At 37.0% G+C, this 17110-nt stretch overlaps 1 protein-coding gene across 2 annotated transcripts in view; it reads right to left on the reverse strand.

The window, feature by feature from the left end:
- Nucleotides 1–3708: 3708 nt before the first annotated feature.
- CDIN1 (CDAN1 interacting nuclease 1) overlaps nucleotides 3709–17110 on the reverse strand; it is a 123576-nt gene continuing 110174 nt past the window's right edge. For both annotated transcript variants that reach the window (XM_066551986.1, XM_066551987.1), the window contains 2 exons: nucleotides 6421–6571; nucleotides 3709–5601 (listed from right to left, as the gene is read on the reverse strand). In XM_066551986.1, coding sequence (XP_066408083.1) covers nucleotides 6436–6571 — 136 coding nt within the window. In that variant the 3' untranslated portion in view covers nucleotides 3709–5601; nucleotides 6421–6435. The remainder of the gene's footprint in view (nucleotides 5602–6420; nucleotides 6572–17110) is intronic.

Below are 17110 nucleotides of genomic sequence, written 5' to 3' on the forward strand. Positions count from 1 at the left end.
TCTATAAGAGAAAGGATAGTTGGTATTTATTAACAGCAAAAATAATGTTTGTGTATATTTGCTTTATATTATCATCATATAAAAATACACACAAATTCATATAAATAAATATTTTAAAAGAAAACAATTGCATTCCTTTGATCTAGTGTCCTGCCTTCTCTCCTTAGGACAGAGACCCAGACAGATTTCATGTGTTGTGTAGCACGCTGAACCACAGAGTCATTGCTCTTGGCAAGAATCTCTCATTGAAATTATAAAAGAATAATATATTACACATTTGTGTCCTAATGCTATAGTCATATATGCTGAAATCCTGAATTTACATAAAGTTTATAACCTTGACTTGGTGCTTGTTTATGTATTTTCAAAAATAATTATTTAATATTGTTGTTTGACCAATTTTCATGTCTGATTTAAGTTAACAATGAATACTTGGGCCATGCAAATAGTTGTTGCTGTGTAAACGAGTATTTCTCCATGTTGGTATTATTTTCCTTCCTTACTTAGAGGTAAATACATTATAGTAAATCTGTCTGTTTACAGAAAGCTGGATATCAATAAAAATCTGTTAAATATCTGTATGAAAAAGAAGTGGTTGTCTGCTGTTGGGTAGATTCACTTTCTAAAAACCCTTAACTTTGCACTAATATGCCTTTAACTACCCTTTAACACCACAATTTGTGTATCACTATTAAAAGCAACAGCAAAAGGTATTTACACCATATAGGGAATAAACCCCCACAACTCTCTAATAATAATGACAATAACCTTAGCCAAGGATATTTCTCTATTTCTCTAAAATTAATAACTAGCTGGGGTTAATGACCACTGGCTTCACCTTAGGCCCTCAATTAATCCCTGAATCTCAATTGTTATTACCTAATTGACTTAGTTTCATTTCATTTTAACATTTCAAAGTGATCTTCCTAAAACCACAGTGACAGAGTAACGTGGTCTCTGTAGATATGCACTGACATGGTTTCAATACCGTTACTCGGTCTCCGTACGCCTGCATTGACATTTCATTTTGCACTGACATCGCAGTGCCACATCTCTGGATCTGTGCAGATGACATGTGATTGTTCACATTAGGTGAAAGCCTGGCCAGAAGCGAGGGCACACAGGCATCCTCTGCAGGAACATGATGCCAGCTGAGAGCTGCTAAGAATTACTGTTATCATTTTTAATAATGTTATCATTGCAAATAGGATTTGTATGTTTGTAAACAGAAGAAATATCAAATGTGACTTGAGATCTTGCTAGCTTCCTTAAATAAACACACAAACAATTTGTTTTTTACTTATATCACTTAAAGACTTAGCCTGAAAAATGCACCAGGTAATATATTTAAAGAGTTGTTTTGATATTACTACTTCATGCTTATTTGAGGCTGCAAACAAATTATGCAAATCATGTGTGTTCAAATATTACTGTATCAACGCAAGCAGCTGAATATTCTAAGATGCATCTCTAAACCAAGAAATCCTCATAAGAAAAGGGCATCAAAATAGAGTCCTTTTATTATGTGGAAAAGTTTTTGAAAAGTCTTTTGAAGCTCTTTGATCCAGCTTGGGAATAATTTTGGTAGATTACTATTGTACGAAACCCGTAATTTATAGTAGGTGACCTCAGCTGCTCTTTGTATAACAGCCATATATGAAACAATAGCAGGAAAGTAAAAAATACAAGGGGAACTAAAACTGCTCTGTTTATTATGTAGCTCATAATTACATCTTCCTTATTTAATCTTTTGAATCCTGGCGTGTTTTTAATAATACAGGTTCAATTAATATTTACTGTACACAGGAGAGTTAGTTTTGAGTAACGCATTTGGGCTATCCAAACTTTGTCTAACTTGTGACCTTTCCCTAACCTAAGTGAGGTCTATTTTATACAGATCATACTAGATAGACCGTTTCTCTATAAATGGTGAAGCTGCTGCCAAGCTCCCATTGTTAGCTAGTTCATTTTTCAACAGGCACACTTTAGGTTCCTATCACACCACTGTAAAGAGCAAGCCCTTGAGGTTTCTTCTTTTGTCAATGTAATAAAAAGGTTATTTCTGAATAAGCTGAAAATCCACAACAAATCACCCTTTGTGACTTAGAATAACATGATAGGAGGAATTTTTTATTGTTTTTGCAAGCAGCCTCCCATTTAATTCTGTAATATTAAATCGATACTTGAGCTGCATTTGTCCTAATGTAATTTATCTCATCTTTGCAATAACAAACCCCTGTTTCTAACAACTGTTACCCTAGTTCAGTATTCACCATCTAACAGCAGAAGATCCCTTTAGAAGAAGCTATCTATTGTAAGACTTATCAGACAAAGCAACACCAAGAATCAAGTAAAATTCTGTGTACTTTTTGTTAACCCTTGAGGAGTTGTTATCAACTCTGGTAAATAACAACACCCTGTATGATGCATAAGCTCTTGCCAGATCGACTGTGATGTGGAAATGGGGAGAAAGCCATCTTTTCCACTCTGAACCAAGTAGAGCTGCCACAGGAGGAAAGCTGAATCTCTAACTTCAACAGATCTCCTTGCAGGAGTACCACACAAACAAGGCATGAACTTACAGAAGGCAAGGCTCCTTAATGAAAGAGATGCTTTAACAGCTGAATTCCTAATATTTCCTTTGCCTATCTTCTAGTAGTACAGAGACACTAAGTCCTTTGTACAACTGTACTCTCAATTGAGGAGTGAGTAATTATTTTGCACCAAGTGCACTCTGTTTGGTGAATACTCCCAGCCTGCAGAAATTACCTGTGTATCATACCAAGAGTATGAAGAGCATCACAATGGTTTCCCATTGCAAAGCCACGTGGAAATTTTGGGGACAGTCTCCCTGGAATCCAGAGCTGCTATTTAAATTACAGTAAGAGTAAAATTGCTTTACATGGTTGGTAAATTCAAATGTATACAGAAATGGAAACAGCACTCTTCAGATGTAGTAACAGAAACAGAAGCAGGTGGTAGAAAACATGGTAGAAAACTTTTCAAATAGGACATATGAGCAAATGGGAGGATATTGAGTAAATAAAAGTGAAATGGTTAAAATAACATCAAACACTAAAAGGGGAGGACTAGAAAATGGAAAGAGGCATTCACAGTCTTTTGTAGTAGTCTAGATGGTGGAAAAATCCAAAAACCAATACCAGGAAAGAATGACTTTTTAAATGAGCAAATACAACAGAACAGGATGAAAACTATTCATGAATTACCAGTACCATTAATGTAATGATGTAAGCACAATAAGACATTTGGTCCCTTTTCTTCAGCTTTAGACAAACTTTTTCTGCTCTGAGCTGTCTTTAGGGGAAGATTATGAAACTCATACTAATAATGCGTCCCCAGAATATAGGAATGGTAAAATCTCTGTTTACTTCCTATAGTAGAGTGTGTGACCCACCACTGTGTTGTTCCTCCTTTACAAGGAAGTTTTGCTTCCCTGCTCAGTACAATTACATCCATTCCTAAAGATCAGAACAGGCCTTATAACAGTGGTTGTAAGAGCAGATGCTTGCAAGTCTATATATACCATTGAGAACATCATTCAGTTTTATGTTCACTTCTGTTTTCTGGCTTGGCATAATTCATTAGCACACTCTACAGAATACTCTATAAAGCTGAATTTGGATTTAATGTTCTAATGGCTACAACATTGTTTAAGAAAACCAAACCAAGAAAAAACCCAGAAACAAACAGCATTGACTTCCTCTTTAATATTAAAGTTGATGTTTACATCTGATAAACAGAGAAAATAGCCAGATAAAGGGTTTTTTTTCAGTATACAAGAAGTAATAACAAAACAGTCCTAATTTTTTTTATGTTTTGCTTTCAGCATTTAAAGTAGTGACACAGCATAGTTTTTGCAGTAGCAAAGCTTTTTTGATAGCATGCAATGAAATTGGTACAGTACATAGACTTTTGTGGTTAATTTCATCCTCATTCTAATAGAGACTCTTTAAGAGGGCAATATATGAAGATGAGTTCAAAGCTCTGATTAAAGACAGCTGTACTGCTTTCCAACCCGTTATGTCACAGCATTAGGTAGAGCAATAAGTACACAAATATAAGCCTAAACTGATTTATCTGTGTCTCTCCACATAAATTTGTTTAATGTAAAAACAAATAAAGCAAAGCTTTGATGAAGGTTAGCAGAATTTTCAACATCTGTGCAGATAAATTGAATTTATTCAAACAGAAAAAGCAGCATTAGTGTATCATGTAAAGCTGATTTAAATGATTTCATACAACAGAAAGCATATGCAGTAGCTAAAACAAATACCCTTTGCCTTTAAAACCCATTTCACTCAGACAACCATTACTTCTGAATTTTCTACTATGACAATGTTCAGTTATTCCTTCTTTTTTATTCTCTTGCTGATTTTACACATTCCACTAACCTAAACCATAGTTAAAAGTCCCAGGGGGAGTAACACCCTAAATGTAGCTTTTGTGTGTAGCATCAGGCAGGTACATTCACAGACGGCTTCTGTGAACCTGCATGGGCAGATACCTTACAGCTGGTCAGGTAAAATAAGCTCAGCACAATTCCTTAAATAGCTGAACACAAATGAGTTACAGGTGCTTGAATATTTTTTAAAAACAAATCTCTTTAACACATTCAAACCCAGGAAAATATCTCTATACAACAATAACTCATTGGAGCTATACTAGTTTATCTCTGCAGCAAGGGACAGAGTACTAGAAGATTAAAGACATTTTTTCTTGAAAATTAAAGATTTGTCAAAATTATAAACTCTTGTCTAAAACTTACCAGAAAGGTGAGTTTTAAGGTGAAAGAGTTTTAAGGTGAAAACCAAAAATTAAAAATAAAAATAGTGTGTATGCATCTGAAAACTACAGCTGAAAAACTCCTGGATTAATACCCTTTCCACTCAAGGCAAGACTCTAAAATGTCTGCACAGGATTTTTGAAAACATATGTACCACTTCAACTAAAAAAAGGTGATGAATATGCACTGTAATGTTTTAGAGACCCTTTATTTCTGGAAAAGATCATCAACTTGTGCTTTAGGGGACTGTTATCAGACCGTTATTTCTACAGCTGAATCCATAGCTCTTCTTCTCAGAAAATCTGAACATGATGAGCATACAGGCAAATCTCTCACTGACATTTTAAAATATTTTGTCTTTTCCTGAGTAAGAGTTGCCACAGAGAAGAGTACTGAAGTGTGTCAAGGCCAACAAGCCACTGTCATTAGGAAACATCTGAGAGCACAAACCTGAGACCCAATCTTGCTCCTCTGAGTGGTGATGTGGATGGAAAAGAAGAGACTGAACTCAAAACTTCACCAAGGGCCAACACCCACCTCAATGAACTTCTGATCTTGGTGGTTCTAAGCAGAGAAAAACAAGGTTCTTACATGGAAACAAGTATGCAGGAAACTTCTGTCCATTTGTGTGCTTTATTTGTCTTGTGGAACTGATCCAGTATGAAGCACTGTTGTATCTTTTTTTTAATTCCCCTTCTTGAACACCAGGATGGTAAACTCCTTCAGAAATAAGTACACAGAAAGCTTCTGCACATTGTTCTTTTGGACTTCAGTGTGCCAGAAATTTGCTACAGTACCTGTAGGGGTAAAGAGAGATTCTTTCCTTAGTCAGTTAAGAGAAAAATTCCTAGGTACAGATTCCCCAGGGGTGAGGAAGAGAAAAACACAAAACATGAGTTATTTCTGAGTCATTAAAATACTTATAAAACCTCCCCCACACCACCCCCATATTTCACAGGCTTATATACATAAAATAAAAGCTGTGTTCTTTGCTTTCACCCCCTCCCAAAATCTCCTATTTTTAACTGTTAACTTGGGATTCCATTGTTGATTTTAACAATCAGATAGTGACAAAACACATACACCAATTATTATCTCCAAATCTGGCTATTTACTGTAACAGCCATGATCCTCTCTTGCCACTTGGGCTTTACCAGCTTTGCCTTATATTGTTTTAAGCCCCAAAACAACAGTCTTCACCAAAGCTCCGCATCACTGTAGGTGTTTTGTCACATCACTAGCACATAATGAATTCATAAAAATCACTAGATTTTATAGGTGACTCTGTAACAGGGAAAATAACTGAAAGCTCCACCTTCCAGCCCCTGCATTTTTGTCTTTGTTTAGAATGCTTGAAGAAGCCATCCGGAAGGAAGAAAGATTATGAGTATCTTGAAACTAGCTGTTTGACAGAGACAGAACTGCTGATAATGAGTGGGTTGTGTCTGTCTTTTTTGGCTGATCACAACAGAGGTCTGAAGCAAAACAGAAACTCTTGATATGTTTGTGTAAAGCAGCAGTAGCATAAGGGCAGGCAGCAGGAGTTCAGCTGAAGTTCAGGGCAGATGCTGCCATTAGTTTACACTGCAGGAAAGTAAAATTGCTTCCGGATTTACCTCTTCCTCCCAACATCAGCGCTGAGCCATGCTGTGCTGCAGAGTCACAATGTCAGTAGGGAAGCAGTCTTTTAGCAGGATACCACGCTCACGATGGCAGTCCAGCTCTTCAATAAATCCGTACCAGTAGATGACTAACCCAGGGCCAAATCTATCAAACAAAAAAAAGAAAAATGAACTTATGTAACTGTGTTAGGAGAATTTCAATTTCCCACCTCTGTGATTCCAACTCAAATCTCGTAACTTCACTGCAAAATTGGAGGGAGTATTTTGAATGTGCAATTGATGTCAATAGTACCTGATTCCATGAATAAAAATGATATTTAGAGACTCACAGAATCCACATCAGAGTTTCAGTTTTTTATTTTGAATCTTCTGCACACATCAGTAAGAGATACCTTTAATTTAGCATTAAATACTAAATAACATTCAGTAACTGTGATGTACAGAGAAACCTCTTTTGACATGCACCCTGCTCTTTTAGACTTGTGTGTGCAGACATTAAAGATACAAGGTTTTACACATGTCCCAGTTCATTCAAACTATAATACCATGAAGATAGCAATGAATCCTTAAAATATAATCTCTACAATGAGCTATTATTCAGGTAATTATTAACATAAAGCACAATTCAGAAGAAACAGAAAGTTTGTGTTGTAACGGCTCTGAAATGTGCCTCAGGAATTCCTCAGATATTGCTAACTCTGACTGATCCCCACTAGGCAATCTCAGGAAGTAGCCCCACGGACTATTTTACCCATCAGGAAGTTCAGACCTTCAGGCTGGGTTCATAAAGAAGTAATCACTATCAATCACTGTGTACTGCGATATGTTTTGCACATCAGTTTCACGTTTTTCCTACTGAGAGCACTTAATTAAAGGGCAGCACTACTTCTGGTGTAGTGTTGCAGGAATTTTACAGTGGAATCATAAATTATGAATGTTGGGTTAGTAAAAGGATGTCTAAAAACAGAACTGCTTTCTGTAGTCTAACATTACAGCAGTCTGTACAACATTAGGCCAAAAAGCTTTTTCTTTCCTTGATTTATTATATGCTGTAGTGAACTTGCCAAAACCAACAGTACAGGATGAGCTGTTAGGTACCGTCTGTACAAGAAAAAGTTCAATAGAATGTCATGTAATGGTTTATATGCAGAGTTCTACTCAGGATTCAACCAATATGGTAGCCAATTTTTGTTAACATTTAATTTTAATAAATATGTGCTGAGGGGAGGCACGGTAACCTAAATATCCACTGAGCAGACAATACAAACACTCAAAGCCATGGGTAGTGCCAGACTGGCTTCGTGAGGGTGGTTTCTTTCCAACAAGGCGGAGAAAACTCTATTTGATGTGCTCCTGTAATGGAATAGGCATCAAAGGAAGAAGAAACCCCTGTGGCTTCCTTCTGCAGTTTCAATTAGATGTGGTACTCTTTTGCCTGAAACTGCTGCAGAGCATTGTAACATTTTGGTCTATGGCTACTACTCTTCAACCTCCAAGTGGCCACAGTTCAGTGGCAGAGTAAATTACCCTCAGCATAGATGAGGCCACACTGGCAAATACGCTTTTTGCAACTGAAAGGTGATATTTGAAAGTTGAAAGGTTAAAACTGACACATCTGGTTGTACTAGGTAACATATCCTAACATGCCTGGCAAAAAATACAGTACAGACTAAAAAGTGGCTGATATGAAAGACAATGCTGCCTTATACCCAATTCCTAATTTTGTCTGGTTGGCCAACAATTTAATCTTCCATGGACTTCTCTCCATTGTCCATTGCTTAAGCTCCTGTGGGGCCAAAACATGCAGAACCTCACTGCACCCGCAAGCCCAGAGACACAAGCAGGAGAGAGGGGCCAAGGCAAGTGAGGCCAAGGACTGATGCTCACAGCATCACTCTGGTGAGAGACAGCAGTTTGCTGATCCAGGAGGGGCCCCCACTTTTGTTACTTCACAGATGACGTATCTGTTCCCGCATCAAGCAAATACAGAAATGGGTAATTGGGTGGGAATGTTCTTACGTACTAACCAAAATTATTTTAAAAGCAAAAATCCCCAGAAGATAGGGAGCAGACCTTACATTTCTAATGGGCTATTTTGTGCAAGGCAGAAGGTATGAAATGTATGCAAGCAGTTACTCATTGGGAGCACATGTGCCAGGTAAAATCCTGATGCTAATGAGCAGCTGCTCACCCAAGTTCTGAAGGGCTCATTTTGCTGTGTGGCAGTCTGAATCCCCCATCCACCATAAAATCCATGTGGCACTGTGCTTAAGTAATTTGTTAGTTATTTTTTGAAATTGTAATTTGAAATAAAATTACTATTTCGAGACACCTCAAAAAGCTAATTTATTGTCTTGGGAGGAAATCTCCTCAGCTCAAGCACAATTTTTGAGGTGGTTAAAAAATTATGTTCAGAAATACCAAATTTGATAATAAAATTGTATACAAGAACATCTGCAGACTATTAATGACAGGAGCAAGTACATCTTTGGCATGAAAACATCCATCAATCCTGCTTCTGTCTGTGGTGTTACGGCAAAACTGTTTGCCCTGTGCTGTCTAGGTTGCACTTTTTCAACTCTATTGTGTCAGTCGTTCTATTATAGCACTATATCATAAAGCTCATGTGTATGATCACATAAAAACCCATGCCATACTTTTGTTTACTGCACTTAAGTGCACTACTTAAGACCAAAATAAACTTGTTGGCCCATTAAGCATTTGCCACTGACTATCAGGAACTCCTGCTGCTAAGTGCTAATTCCTCTCTCATTAACGCCCAGAGTTGGCAAACCACAAACAATGCCACCGGTTAATTACTGCTGCCTTAATTTGAAAAGATACTTAACCTTTTTGTGCATGGGGGTGAGATAGCGAAATGTAACCTAAAAGTAAGAACCATACTTTTTAATTTGACTCTTCCCCAAGTGGAGATATGACACCCTGAGGAATCAAAGTCAGAGCTATGAATTACAAAGTAAAGCTACAAATTGATTTCTTGCATCAGTTGTAACACTGAGCAAGTTAAGTGACTGACTGTGGTTTACACAGGAGAATGAACTAAAATGACAGAATGCATACTTGGTATTGATATGGAAAGGGGAGACATTCAGTAGCTCTGAGGAGCATAGAAAATCTTTGAATGTACCAATTGGTTCTAAAACTGAATACAAGATAGGCCAGGTTATCTTATTTCATATGAAAGACACACTGGAGAAAGTTTAGGCTTAAATTGAAAATCAACCTTAGAATTTAACAAACTGTTGGACTCCTATGGATTTTCTTCTTGCTTAGAAAAATTGTATAAATCCCTGAAAATATGCTTTCTTTTCCCCATCTTTAGTTCTTAGATGTGAAAAGCTTAGGTGTGAAGGAATGTGTCCAAAAGTTACACAAAACTAATTTTAGCTATTCCAGTGAAAGTACTGCTTTGAGATCTTTACTTTTATTAGGAGTTTCTTTTTAAAGCTGAAAAGAAATCCAAGTAACTAAGGAATGGTTGATTCCATGTAGTAAAAACAGAATAAAGAGGAAAAACAGATGCAGGAACATAATAAACATAGCAAGTGAAAATCATCCACAGAGGTTGCAGCAGTTTACTTAAAAATCAATCAATAGATAGGTAGCTAGCATTATATAAATCCCAGTTTAGCCAATGTCCAGTTTTGACATTAGAAGTTTTGACTGACTACATTAGACTGACTACAAGGCTGCCAAAGCCAACTCAGGGGCACTTGGGGTATGAGTACCAGAAGTGCCAAAGGGGATGCACACAGGCTTCTGACCCCAAGGCATGGCAAGAGGAGAGCAGCATTAAAAAAGCTCGTGGATTGCTTTAGGCCTAATTTAGGCTTGATATAGATGACTAAATTTAGTCTAAGTACTAAAGGCAGCACATGGTGTCTTTCAAAAAATCAACTGAAGCATCTGAGATAGAAAAATACAATTTGAATAGAGTTAAATATAGTTGCAGTCTCAACAAGTTCTTTAGATAAAACTTGTATCTGACTATACTATTTGCTCTAAGTAAGTCAGGTTTGCACTAACTTCAGATTGTTCAGAGGAACTCTGTATTGGTTTAATCACATAAATTTTGAAAGAAAACCATAGCTAAAGAGGTACACTGATAATCCTGGGACACTGAGTTTTGTCTTGGAAAGGAGTTTTACACAGATATACTGTAAAGCCAGAAGGCAAAATTCAGATAACACAACGCTAAATGGTTCTTTGTCTTAAGAAAAACAACACAGCAACAACAACAAACTAAGAGATCACTTAGAATAAAAAGGGAAAGAACACAACTAAGTAAAATATGAATCAGGGTTTAACTTGCCCTCCAGTTGAACCAGTTTTGTGCTAGAACAGAAAAAAGACTTTTATTTATTTATCAAAGTGGCCTATTAGGCTCACACATATTCACTTCAAGAGAAACTACTTTCTAGTTATGTCTTTTCTTCTGGAATGTCTGTGTGAGGTCCATACCAGCTTCTAAGGATTTGCCCAGACATGTGGCTGTTGTGAGGTGATTTTTTCACAATCACAAAGCCTTGCATGTGGTTTTATGAAAAATGCGTTTTCAACACACTGCTTGATACTGAACAGAAATGTAAAAGAACTTGGAATTGTTTTTATATATAAATGTTCACTTCATTTATTATTAGTCTATTTGTTATAGATGTTCTATATGCATCTCAGCATAATGTAAATAATTTGAATTCCAGAAGACTCTCCTAAGAAAATGCTGGCATATGAATTATTATTTCTAATATGCATGCATTTAAACAAATATTTTATCAAATGGATTCAGCCAAATATTCATGTTATGAAAGTATAACAGTCTACCGGGTTGGTAATTTTAACTATGAATGGCACATCTGAATGTGTCTTTTAAGGAGTGCATTCTAGTCCCTCACTTTTCAATGCCAGCTAAAAAGCTGGCTTTGTCTCCTTGTTTTTCATTTTAAATATAGAGAAAACCAGAGCATTACCATTTGCACAGCACTACTTGTTTTCTGGGAACGGGGAATTACCAAAATTTACAAATAAATGATTACATTCTAAGTCACTTTAACATCGTTCTTCAGAATCACAGTTGTAAATAGGTTTTACTTGTAGAACTAATAAAACTTGAAGATAAAATAATTAACCTTCCCTATAATAATACATAACAAGTTTACTGTTTAAGGATACTCAGCTTTATTTTAGTGTACTTGCAGAAGTCTCATTTGTGTCAGCAGAAGAAATTTAAAAATTGGCAGAGCTAGGCTAGTTAGCAACAACTACAGACCACATTTTCAAATAAGGTCAGTTGGCATAAGTCAGCCAACTTCCTTATGTCTAGACCAGTTTACTGCTGCTGATGACACAGCATTATATATCTTGGCCAACATTTAAGAGCCACTGCTCAGAAATGTACTTCGATTAGCAAGAAACTTCCGACTTAAACAGCTACTGCAGTCCTAATTCAGAATTGTTTATAACAAGGTATTTTTTTCTATTGTTCATTTACACAGAGTTTTAAAATCAAATACAGGTACTTGTGCATTAAAACAGTGCATTTTAAAAACTCTGAATGCAATTTGAAGATAATGGTGGATGGTGGAGTTTTATCATTCCTGTCAGTTTTCCAATCCTCCACACAATTTTGTGATCCAGTGGCACACACACAGCACTGTATTCCTGTGACTTCACCAAATCTGGTTGAAAGGAGTAAAAAATCCAGTACTTAGCAAATCAAGTAACTGAATGATAATTTTTGCTTACAAAATCTGATCCTTAACTTGTAATCCATAAGGCTGCAGTATTTGCTTGCAGATGTGGCCCAAGAAAGTTTAACAAGTTCTGATCACATACTTGTAAAGATGATAGGAAACTTGTCCATGGCATGAACAAGTACTACATGCCTCACACACAGATGCTAGCAGCATAATATGTCTCAAGGAACCAGGCATCCAGTTCATGCTGCTTAAGGTAAAATTAAGCAAGTAAAACCTAATCTGCTTTAAGCTTTGATGTTACCACAGAAGTTGGGGGAAGTCTTATTTTTACTGAAGACAAGGAAAAAGTCAAAGTTTACTAATACTTTGTGAGACTCCCATTTAACAAGGAGGTTTTAACTTAAAAGTGGAAATGTCTTTGGGCTGAGAAAGATAGGCATTTCCATGAATGCCACAAACTGATATTATATGCAGTTGATATGGAAGTTAGAATTGTCAGGTGAAAAAAGGGTGGACGGAAACTAATATCAGGCCTCTCTCTCTACAGTTACACCTCACTTAGATGTGATTAAATCTTAAAGAACTTTTTTTACACTAGTTATCTTTTTACCTCTGCAATGAGACTGTTAAAGCTTCAATAAAATAGCAGCATTTAATCAAACGTATAATATGATTAAATTGCTTGTGGCATTTTGAAAAATAAAAACAAATCGAGTGATATTTATGTGGACATAAGGGGGCATTCAAAATATTTTAGAATTTCTCATAGCACAGTTTTAAATGCACATTAATAGACTGCACCAGAAACTGTGCAAGTCACTGTCATTAAAATATAAATACAATATAACTTTTAGCTGCATAATACATTTTTAATAAACAAACTGTCAAAATACATTCTTCACTTACACTTCTTCATTCAGATCTGAGTACTGTTCTCCAGGCAAATAAAGGATTTTTATAATCCTCAATGACAAGTTAGGCTTTTTTTAAAAAATACAGTTCTCATGGAAATTAACTTTTAAAAACTATGATTAAATAACATTAAGGCTATAGTGATTTACAAGGATCAAGGCTTTTTAAGTGAAGACTGATGCAGTGAGAAAGAAAACACATACTGGCTTCAAGGCAGCTTGTCATTAAGAGAAGAGAGCCTTGAGTGAACTTTGAATTTCTCAGTTTCTGTTGGTTCATGTCCTAACACCTACTAAAATATACTCTTTTTTGTTTGTTTGTTTTGTTTATTAGCAGTGTTCCAGATGCTCAACTCTCAAGTGGTTGTGTGTACTTAAGGAACAATATGGTTTTTTTTCAGTCTCAGCATATTCAAAAATCAGGTAGATGCTTTCTTTGCACATCAGATTGTAAGGTTTTGTGCCCTAAAGACACTCTACAAGGTGATCCTATGCCTGCATTGCAGGACTGGGGTGATGTACTTAAAATTAACATCATACTCGCATTCGCATTTTAGAAAAGAGATTTTTAACTCTTATACTGCTGGATTGTTTCATGGAAATAATGGCCACAGTTCTTTTCAGAGAAAGAATCATAGAATGGTTTGGGTTGGAAGGGACCTTAAAGATCATCTAGTTCCAAGCCCCCTGCTTGGACAGGGGTGCCACCAACTGAGACCTGTCTGCTCAGGGCCCCATCCAACCTGACCTTGAACACTCTCAGGGATGGGCCATCCAAACCTCTGCTGGCAACCTGTTCCACTGCCTGACCACCCTTTAGTGCAGCCCACAATGTACTTGGCCTTCTGGGCCATGAGTGCACACTGGTGGCTTTTTCTGGCTCTAGTGGAGATCACTTGGGTATGCATCTTGGAAAACAATGCATTTTGGCGACCTGGGAAGATAGTTCCAGTATCTGGCTAAAAGAGATAATAGTATTCCAGGTATGTTGTTTGATAACTTGGAGATAAATGCAATATTCTGGGAAATACAAGGATTCTACATTAGTTAACTATTTCAATACAGGGCAAAGTATTCAGGAACCCCGGATGAGGGACATAACTAAGCAAAAGAAGCTCAACCACAAACCCCTAAGATCTGAAAGGCAGAATACAAGAAAAACTTGTATCCTTTTCAGAAGCTTCAAAGTTTCCATTCCGGTGGAGAAAGTCTAACATTCTATTCCGTGTTAGGTGTGGCATTTATGTATTTGTCTTTCCTAACTCAGGGTTAGCACATTGTTTTACTGTCCACTGTTTTGTAAGTCCATTAATGTTCAAAACAGCAACACCCTTCCAATCCTACAACATGCATTTTGAGGACTAGTTTACTAAAGCAGTGCTGCTTCTATTTTAAGTTGTGCTACTTGTATTTACCAGTTAATATATTGCAAGAAAGGCAGTACTCTTTGAATAAGCGGGGAACAAAGATGGCTGCTTGCACTGCAGAACTATTCCACATATTGTTGCTGAAAGCATCACTTTCTGATTAAATCCAGGCAAGGAATGTTGCTTCTTGAGGTACTTGCTTGTTACTCAGTTTCCCTTAGAAAACATTATGCCATTAGTTTGCTCTCCAGAGACTGTCGATGCAAGGCCACTATTGTTGGATTCTGTACATTTGAAGCTGCGGGTCAGTGTTGAGAGGAGTTACTGAGGTTATTTCAAACATTTTTTAAACTCACAGCAGCCTCCTCAAAGGAATGCTTGGGTGCAAACCACCTCTTATCCTGGGTGACAGAAAAGATGAGAAGAGCCTTTGAGTACTGTTAGATTGAAGTCCAGGCAGCCACAAGTGCTGGTCAACTCATGTTGCCACTAGTGATTAACAGTTGTTTACTTTTAAGGCTGAAAGTAACAGGCCATTCTAAGGCCAGTGCAAGATGATATCTGAATAATCTGTGAGTGCCTCGTAGTTTGCAGCAATCCTTTCTTTCTGTGCAGCTGTTTATCTGGTGTCACCAGAAAGATAAGATAGGCCAAAAGTGCATTTAACCAATAAGGCAGAACTGCTCTTACAACATTAGATTTTTGTTTAATAATTATTGTAAAACAGAACCAAAGTAATCACAAAAGTTGCTCAGCAAATTTTGATACCAGAAATATTGATAAATAAAGGCATTAAATATCTGTGTGTTTAGTATTTGCTGAGCATAAATCTTGAGGCCAGCATTAACGCTATCTCAAGACATTTTGGAATGAATTATTAGACAATTCTGTATCTTCAAATCCTTATACACAATGCAATAAAACAAACAATGTAACAGATGAATTAACAAATGGAGGACAGCTCATGTGTGCTTCCAACTTCCCAGATCAGAGAATTAGAAGACCAGATAGTAAATCATACTGAGTATCTCCACAGAATGCTGCTTAGCAGTTAACTACCAAACACGCTATTGCCATAATTGACAGGCAGAAGCATTTTATGTGTGATGCTGTATTTAAATTTACTGTCTCTCAAAATGTAACTCACCTACTTGTATTAAGCAGACAACAGATGAAAAAGGATGTGTCTGCTGCCCATTACTGTGGCACCTGATGCCCACCCAAAAGGAAGGCTAACACCTCTGACCTTGAATATTCTTACTGCCTTTGGAATCCACTGGCAAACTTTAACTGTGTCTGGCACACACTTATTTTTTAATGCCTGAGGCTCCTCAGCTTATCACTCAGTTGTTTCATATATCCAGTGTCTGTTCAATTCAAACTGGTCCTGACCCACTTCATATTTAAAAATAATTTGGGATTTAGTTGTTATTCAGAAAGGAGTGCATCCTGAGACACACAAATCTTAGGTATCACCTGCAAAAATATCCAGTCTCCCAGAAGAGATATCTTCACATGGTGCAAGTTGGAGAGACTCTAGGAGACCACCAAGGCAATCTATAGTAAGTGTTACATTCATTATCAGGTGAAGTAAGTGCATAACTGAGGATGGGCAATCTACTTTCCTTTTCTGCCTTCTCTCTTCTTAACTATTTATACACGTACACATAGAGCTCTACTGCATGCACCTTCTGAAAAATGCATGCTATTTAGATTTATTTGCAAGTTATTTACCCCTTCTCAGTATATACCAACACTAAACCCAACTGTGTTTCAGCTTTCTTTGCTTACTATGCACCGAACTTTTCTGGGCTCACCATCAAGGTACAAAATTATGTTCAAAAGGAAGACATACAAATATACATGGTGATGGAAGTGAGCCCAGAAGGAGGGAGAGGAAGAATCAGAGGAAAATGCTATCACTTGTGAAGTTTTAAAAGCAATGGCAGATTAGTTGAGTTAGCCAGTGACATATTACAATCCACGCCTGATGAGAACTGAGGCAGAAGTCTGCAACACTATAAAATCACATAGTATTGACATTTTCCTTCATACAAATACATGTTGAAAACAGTGGAAGACAGCTGGACTACATATTCTTGTGTCCCTTCCCTTCCCTTCCCTTCCCTTCCCTTCCCTTCCCTTCCCTTCCCTTCCCTTCCCTTCCCTTCCCTTCCCTTCCCTTCCCTTCCCTTCCCTTCCCTTCCCTTCCCTTCCCTTCCCTTCCCTTCCCTTCCCTTCCCCTCCCCCTACTTCCCCTCCCCTTTCCCTTTTTTATCCCATTTCCTTTTTCCTATTTTTTTTCTTTCCTTTCCTTTCTTTGCCATGTAATTGTTAGATTGCTAGATAAATGAACATTGTTGGTTGCAGACATCTAATGGCATCAAAGACAGCACCAGCAGTCTCATTTTAATCAAAACAGAAGAAGTGTGACCTATTGAACTCATAGTCCTGTTCAATTTCTGTTCCCTTTAAGACAAAAGCAAAATAGAAAAGAAAAGAAACAACAAGAAGAAAAATAAACACCACTTTTCCCTTCAAAGATAAATTAAGCTTGAGTAAGCAGCCTGAAACGTCATGAATAATGAGTACTACCAACCTTTCTGAGACTTGGCTAATTTCCACCTGAGCACAGCCACTTTGTTGTTTTTTTGGTTCTTACATTGCATAAAAGCTCAGAGTAAGTAAA

The sequence above is a fragment of the Molothrus aeneus genome, chromosome 6, assembly GCF_037042795.1.
Source record: "Molothrus aeneus isolate 106 chromosome 6, BPBGC_Maene_1.0, whole genome shotgun sequence".
In the NCBI taxonomy this organism is placed as follows: domain Eukaryota; kingdom Metazoa; phylum Chordata; class Aves; order Passeriformes; family Icteridae; genus Molothrus; species Molothrus aeneus.